The sequence below is a fragment of the Onychostoma macrolepis genome, chromosome 20 (assembly GCF_012432095.1).
Source record: "Onychostoma macrolepis isolate SWU-2019 chromosome 20, ASM1243209v1, whole genome shotgun sequence".
NCBI lineage: Eukaryota > Metazoa > Chordata > Actinopteri > Cypriniformes > Cyprinidae > Onychostoma > Onychostoma macrolepis.
Window position 1 is genome coordinate 482,840 of NC_081174.1, and position 8,347 is coordinate 491,186.

Here is an 8,347-nt window from a genome sequence, read left to right on the forward strand (position 1 = left end):
TGATTTATTGTTCAGCAACATTAACGGAACAGAGTTTCATCATTTCAGTGAATAATTTACTCATTAAAAAAGGTATTACGCTATTATTAAAAGCTGTTATGTCTTGTGGACTAAGCGTAAGTTATGTGAAATAGCTTATTCATGCAGGGTTATTATCGGTAATTAAAACTAAAATGATAAAAAAGTTACTTGAAGTAAAATACGTTTAAATATAAAAAATAAACCCACATACATTTATATTTTAGCTAGGTGCCAACATTTCCAACATTTTTGCTCAGTTTAACTTAAAACACTAAAATAGCATCTGAACATAACTGCCATTCTATTTGTTATTTCAGTTTGAATGATTTTACTATTTTAACCTGTTAACTGTCAGCATCCTGCATCCAGCATAATTCGAAATATACTACAATATTTTACAGTTAAAATCTTTGATAATCTTGACAAAACACGTCGTTGGAAAGGTCTGAGTCTCAAGGTTCCATATTTGGTGGTTATTTTGTGATGGAAGTAATTTTGTGACAAATATCAAATTTGTAATAGGAAAATGCATCAAAAAAGTTCAATGAAGTTTGGGTGTCTCCCAGTGGCTATTATTGGTATAGCTCCTGAACAAAATCTCACAGGAACCACAATTTTTGTGATATAAATTTCAAATTTGACACATAACTTATTTAGACAAGGATTTAAGTTTATTTAAATTTAGATTACAAAATATTTTGTGAAATATTTATTTTATATAAAAATTTCACATTTTCTTTACAATAAATTTGAGGCAGCGGCTATTTGCACTTAGCGCACATAGCAATGGATTCTATTTACTCCAAGTGAAAATAGCAGTATTTTCTGCTATTTATACTACTTTTTGCAAATAGTGGCAAATATCTGCACCTCAGTATTGTGGTACATTATAAAACAGTATGCAATAACATTGAGTGTAAATGATCATTTTTGTTAGAATTATTAAATGGATGCCACCTTATTGTGACAATAAAGCCTCCCTACCCTACCCAATACTTTTTTTTAAACGTTTCGATTATTTCCTTCATTTTTATTGAAAATAAATGCCTTTCCGATGTGATAAGAGATGTGAAAATGGAGAAGAACGAGTTCGGCAAAAGGCGGATTTGAACTCGGGTCGCTCGCGTCATAAAGAATGCGTCAAGTGTTTATCATCTACGTCACTAAAGTTGCAAATTGATAGATGTCTTTTGTAATGTTGTCCAACCCAACCACATGTTGGTGGGCGGAGTTAGTGCAAATAGCCTCTGCCAACAAAGCAGGCTTTTTGCGCTTAGTGTAAATATATACACTCTGAGAACATAAACATATCTTAATAAACAAACTTAAACATGAACTTTTTTTAAGCTTTCATTTTTTAAAAATGCTTTCACTTCAGCAATAATCTGCTGATTGTCTTCTTTTTTCTTTTTTTTTTTTTTAAAGAGACAAACCTAAGGTCTGTATTCCAAAGTGTTTAAGAATTACAACCATTTGGTTGTAATTTGAGTTTGGATAGTGCATTTTCACATCTATAATCAAAGTGGAGGGGGTAACGGTTAAGAGGTTAAAATGTGGAAAATAGTACTGGCAAAGAACGAGTAGATAAACATTTGACTGTTTTACCCATTACACTAACCCTAATTGCTAATTTATCAAGACAAAGCATGTTTTGCTTGTGAGGGACATTATGGTGAGAGCCAAACTCACACTAACCAGCTTGAATTCTCATGGTGGTCTTGTGCAAGAATACCACTAAAAGAATAACCCAACAAGCAGCCCAACACATAAGTGAGAGCCACAGACAGACAGAGGCTCCTGTGAGAGAAGTGGAATGTGATCTGCCGCTTGTTCAGCCATCTGATTGGTTGGTGCAGAGGTTGGGGAAGATTTAAGCAGTCCTCAAGGTCTTGGGAAATGGAGTTGCAGCTGTTAAATGTGCATAGAGACATTTCACGCCCTAGTGTGGTGGTCACAGGGTTACACATGCACATAACTCTACTTGGCTCAAGAGAACACAATCCCAGCATGCACAGCTAAACAGCTGAATACACTGCAGTGATCAAGAATCAGATGTCTCCTTTGTCTAAATGCATTAGCTGTTTGCGGTTATAAGCTAATCCAAGGATAATATGCTGACATAAAGTATGTTCTTCTCCTGACATTCAGATGACTCCTTTAATTTTGGCTCAAGATTTAAGATGGTGATAGAGGTGCGCCCTCGTGTGACATCAGGAGTGCTACTGCATGTCTTCACCGGAGAGAAGGAATATCTCACCCTGTACATCTATCAAAACCAGGTCTGAAGATGCTATCAAAGATTTATTATAAATCCCATGATGTGTGATTCAGTTTGTGTTCATGAAAATATTACTGACTTATGTTTTAGTATACATTTAGTAGTCAACACATCAAATATTGTACTTCTTCAAAGCATAACAAAGATTATAAATCAATTATTTAAAATGTACTTTAAAGTAAAACATTCAATTCCACATTATTACAAAGTATTAAATGTAGAAGAAATATAGTCATGAAAGTGTACTATATTCGAAAAAAGTACAATTAAGAGCATTTTTTTCTTTCATTAATATTATAGTATCTGCAAGTACAGCTCTTTAAAAATATACTTTTAAAACTGTAAGTAACTGTGCACATTCAATACAATAAAGTGGACATCTTTTTGTCTTTTCCAACCCTCATTCCTAAAGGTCAGTCATAATAAGGAAGGACACCTATTGTACATTTGTTTTTTCCCCCCCAAAGTTAATTAATGTTATTCATTTCAATGTTAACAATACATTTTTATATAGATATCATAGCTATTAACTAACTACCATTTACAGTAACATAGTGATGTAACTTGCATGTTTGTGTTCATTCATCATTATCAGTTATAATTGTTTTGAAATGAGGCTTTTCTCTTTTCACTTGACTGCGATAATTTTTGCCTAAATCTGAAATCATTCACCACAGTCTGTTCTTATGTTACTGCACAACTGAACTATTTCTTCTTTTTTAAGCATAATATAAAAATTAATATAATTCATTAGCACATTTTACTAAATCTTGCAGTGTTCATAGAAATCTCAGAATGATTCCTGTGCTGTAATACTTGTTTGAGCAAGCAGCAGTAACCAAAAATACAGAGTTTAGGGAATGCAATGCAAAAGTTTCATAATGTTTTCCTGTGCATGTATTTTTCTTCTTGCTTATTTTCATGAGAGATATTTAATAGGAACAGTGAAGTCATGTGTTTGATTTGATGGGGTTTTGTAGGTGGTCGTTGTGGTGAATAATGGTATCCGTGAGTTCTCCACCTACGTGTCTCCCAGACAAGAAATCTGTGATGGAAACTGGCACAAGATCACAGGTAGAGACTTAAAACCTATACAAGTTTTTTATTGTTAAATCTAGTAATAACATATGACGTGCAGGATGCAGTGATAATTGACATAACATTTGTTGCAGTATATAAACTTTTCTGCTTTATTATGCGTTTGTACAAACCAATCATTAATTACCAATTGTTATTAGGAAAAAATATTATAGAATACAAATTATAGGTTATTGTTTAGCAGTGTATTTGATTTCTTAGCCAATTAAAAGATATACGAAAAAATAAAGCCTGTCAATTAGACAAAAGTCAGTAAAAAAAAAATTATTTATTGTTTACATTTCTGTCCCCCTCACTTCTGAAATGATGGCTACACACCTGTATAGGACTTGAATTTGTTATAGATAATTATTACACGATGTTATGGAATCCTGTTAGGTTAGGTGACTAACTGGGCAGTGAGGCAGCGAAGGCCCTTCATCAGTGCGGTGCTATCATTAAGCTTTGCTGTGTTTTGCAGTGATCAGAGATGGTAACGTGGTGCAGCTGGATGTGGATTCAGAGGTGAATCATGTTGTGGGGCCTGTTCGTGAAACCGCACAGAACAGCAGCTCTCCAGTGTTTATTGGAGGAGCCCCAGGTCAGTCACCACCTGTCTATGTCTGTCTGTTATCTATGTTATTAGAATTTACATGTGTATATACACAATAAGTGGAATGTATCAAATGATGCATTTAAATTTAAACGAATATAAAGTGGATCAATTTTGGCTCATCCAGTCAGACTTCAGAGTGTTAACTATCAAAATAAAAACTGCTGATTGTTCTTGGCCATTGTGCTGTGCTTTGCCTAATAGGTGCTCCTGATCTAAAATGACAGTAAATTTACAGTAAACCTGTATGTATTATTTTTACTATTACCATTTTTACTAGGAAGACCACATGTGTAACAAGGTCGGGGGAAATCCCAAAAAAGTACAAAAGTTATCAAAATGTTTTTGGAAAGTTGTTATACCAAAGTCAGCGAGTTTTAGTCCAATGCAAGAACATTCTAGCATTTTTTGGGGGGAAAATCTTTTCTGGTTTAAAGGGGTCATGAACTGCCTTTTTTAAAATAATTTTGTACTGTTCTCTGAGGTCCTCTTATAATGTTATCAAGATTTTTACATCAAAAACATCATAATTTAGAAGTAATAAGCTATTTTCTGTCCTGTTATAACCCCCCTCATCAGAACGCTCTGTTTAAATAGACCCTTTTTGCGCCGACGTCACGATTACGTCACCGCGCTAGCTGGAGGCAATACAAAGGGAGAACTGAGGTGGCTAATTCAAAGCAACGCAGATTCGGCTACATAAGGAGCTTAAAATATCATCTTGTTGTGATGTTGGATGCAAGAATCAATGTAGTACAGGCTCCAATTTTAAATTTTAACGCATACCTGCTGCCACTCCCAGACAAAAAACTGACGACAGCTGTGGTTAAACGAGATAAAACGAGCGGACTGGACAGAAACGATCGTCAAAAATGCTCGCATTTGCAGCACACACTTCTTATCAGAAAAGTATAAATAAAGTATTGTCTTTTGTTGCTATGGATTATGGTTTGTTACGTGTTACTGAAACTTACAGGACGTTTTTATAGTAAAATGACCTCTTATGTCTCAAAAGATCAAGGGAATTTTGATTTCTCAGTTCATGACCCCTTTAAAATGACTGGAATACAACATGAGGTTTGATCTAAGCACAATGCTGTTTCTTTCTGTTTCTTGTTGTCTTTGTGACTGTATGAGTGAATGTTGTATTTATTCCTACACTAAAGTCAATAATTGTAGCTCATAAATCTCAGAGAGAGCTTATTCCAATCTTTTTGATCCTTTACTCTCTTCCAGACTCCATGCTGCCTCACAGTCTCCACAGCAGGAGAGGCTACACGGGTTGCATGAGAAACCTGTCTGTGAACGAGTCTCCTGTGAGCCTCAGTAAAGCGGCTTTGGTCAGCGGTGCAGTCGGTGTGGGTGCCTGTCCTGCTGCTTGAGCGACGGCAACAGAAATCAACCTGTGTCATTGCTTGTGTTTCAGTAAAGAATGAAGCACCACTGTCACTGTCTATTCAGCATCATTTATAGCTACAGTATTCTATCACTATGAAATATTTAATTAATCACTAATGTATTGTAAACCAGAGCACTACAAGCATTGTGTTAAACTGATACAAAAAGATCTTAAACTGAGGTATGTAATTTCTAAAATACTGATACTTTAAACGAATATGCACAAAATATTAACAAAGCCATACAATCCACCTTAATAAAGCTGATGTTTTCTGATATTTGTTTTATATCTGTATTTCTATATGAATTCCTGTGAAATGTCAACTTCCTGCAGGAAGTACAGCCTGAATTCCAGAAATGTTGGGACATTTTTTAAATTTGAATAAAATGAAAACTAAAAGACTTTCAAATCACATGAGCCAATATTGTATTCACAATAGAACATAGAGAACATAAATGTTTAAACTGAGAAATTTTACAATTTTATGCACAACGTGAGCTCATTTAAAATTTGATGCCTGCTACAGGTCTCAAAATAGTTAGGATGGGGGCATGTTTACCATGGTGTAGCATCTCCTCTTCTTTTCAAAACAGTTTGAAGATGTCTGGGAATCAAGGTTATGAGTTTTGGTGTTGGAATTTGGTCCCATTCTTACTTGATATAGGTTTGTTGAAGAGTTTGTGGTCGTCTTTGACGTATTTTCCGTTTAATGATGCGCCAAATGTTCTCTATAGGTGAAAGATCTGGGCTGCAGGCAGGCCAATTCAGCACCCAGACTCTTCTACTACGAAGCCATGCTGTTGTAATAGCTGCAGTATGTGGTGTAAACCTTTATATAACTTTCAGCATTCATAGTGCCTTCCAAAACATGCAAGCTGCCCATACCGTATGCACTTATGCACCCCCATACCATCAGAGATGCTGGCTTTTAAACTGAACGCTGATAACACGCTGGAAGGTCTCCCTCCTCTTTAGCCCGGAGGACAAGGCGTCCGTGATTTCCAACAACAATGTCAAATTTGGACTCGTCTGACCACAGAACACTTTTCCACTTTGAAACAGTCCATTTTAAATGAGCCTTGGCCCACAGGACACGACGGCGCTTCTGGACCATGTTCACATATGGCTTCCTTTTTGCATGATAGAGTTTCATTTGGCATCTGCAGATGGCACGGCGGTTTGTGTTTATCAACAGTGGTTTCTGGAAGTATTCCTGGGCCCATTTAGTAATGTCAATGACAGAATCATGTCGATGAGTGATGCAGTGTCGTCTGAGGGCCCGAAGACCACGGGCATCCAACAAAGGTCTTCGACCTTGTCACTTACGCAGAGAGATTTCTCCAGTTTCTCTGAATCTTTTGATGATGTTATGCACTGTAGATGATGAGATTTGCAAAGCCTTTGCAATATGACATTGAGGAACGTCATTTTTAAAGTATTCCACAATCTTTTTACGCACTCTTTCACAGATTGGAGAGCCTCTGCCCATCTTTACTTCTGAGAGACTCTGCCTCTCTAAGACATCCCTTTTATAGCTAATTATCTTACAGACCTGATGTCAATTAACTTAATTAGTTGCTAGATGTTCTCCCAGCTGAATCTTTTCAAAATGTCATGCTTTTTCAGCGCTTTGTTGCCCCCATGCCAAATTTTTTTGAGACATGTAGCAGGCATCAAATTTGAAATGAGCTCATTTAGTGGATAAAAGTGTAAAATTTCTGTTTAAACATTTGTTATGTTCTCTATGTTCTATTGTGAATAAAATATTGGCTCATGTGATTTGAAAGTCTTTTAGGGGCTTTTTACACCTGGTCACTTCAGGCGTTTTGTCTGATCGGATAGGTATCTGATCGTGAAAATACCAGGTGTAAATACCCTCCAAAAAAGCATTCGAGACGGATATAAATAGTATGGGGCTGTCACATGATGATCGAACGACTCGGAAAATCCGAAAACTCGAAACAGGTGATTCAGTGCAGAACCTATGGGATATTGCGCATGCACGACTGAACGAATCACTCCCCGAGACGACTTGTTGTTCCAGAGTCACATTAAAGATTCGTTCAAAATGAACGAATCGTTCAAGAACGACCCATCACTACTTAACACACAATCATCTTCATTAAAAGTAGTAAGACAAACTTATTTTTCCAGTGCTGATGCTGCGCGCTATCCTATTGCGGTCTTTGAACTTGAAATGAGCTGATAATTAATAAAATGCAGCTTATATTTTGATTTCGTTGACGTGAACTCCGTTAAATTTAAATATAGCGCGGGAATTGAAGATCGGATTTATATCCTTTTTGCGACGACACATTTATGTGGCCAAATGTAAATGTAAATGTTTTAACAAATCAGATAGATATCCGATCAGCGAAAACGCATGAAATGACCAGGTTTAAACAGGCCCTAGTTTTCATCTTATTCCAATTTAAAACACACCCCAACATTTCCGGAATTCGGGTTGTAAGAATATAATAATAACAAAACTGAAGATAAACATAAATTTATATAAATTATATATTAATTTACATTATTGTAAATATTACATTAATATACTCACAACAATATACTTTTTATAAAACATTTCTATGGAAGTTGTAGTTCTACATGCAAATGAACACTTCCATATTTAATATGTAATACCTGCAAAAGACGAAAAAATAAGTTCAATAAAGCTACCTCTTCTCATTTAACCAATTCTGCAATGTATCCCAAAAGACAAGAATTTTCATATGAAAAAATGTGTTCTCTGTTGGTAGAGGAGTTACAAAGTCTACATACAGTAGTGCACTTTTGATATAGCCTAAATTTAACACTTAGGAACTTACTGGATAAAAATTTAAAGCGAGTCTCTTTAATTTTGGGATGAATATGAATTTTTAAATGAGGTTCTAATATATTTAGAATGTTAAAAGTTGGGTAAAAATGGGTAGGAGCTTGTCTGATTGAACTATTA

General features: G+C 35.5%; 1 protein-coding gene across 1 annotated transcript in view; it reads left to right on the forward strand.

Moving 5' to 3' along the window:
* Positions 1-5,663, forward strand: part of lama4 (laminin, alpha 4) — a 51,944-nt gene extending 46,281 nt beyond the window's left edge. The window contains exons 37-40 of the mRNA XM_058756630.1: positions 2,170-2,300; positions 3,280-3,373; positions 3,858-3,977; positions 5,226-5,663. Of these exons, the coding sequence (XP_058612613.1) occupies positions 2,170-2,300; positions 3,280-3,373; positions 3,858-3,977; positions 5,226-5,371 (491 nt within the window). The 3' untranslated portion in view covers positions 5,372-5,663. The remainder of the gene's footprint in view (positions 1-2,169; positions 2,301-3,279; positions 3,374-3,857; positions 3,978-5,225) is intronic.
* The last annotated feature ends 2,684 nt before the right edge of the window (positions 5,664-8,347 follow it).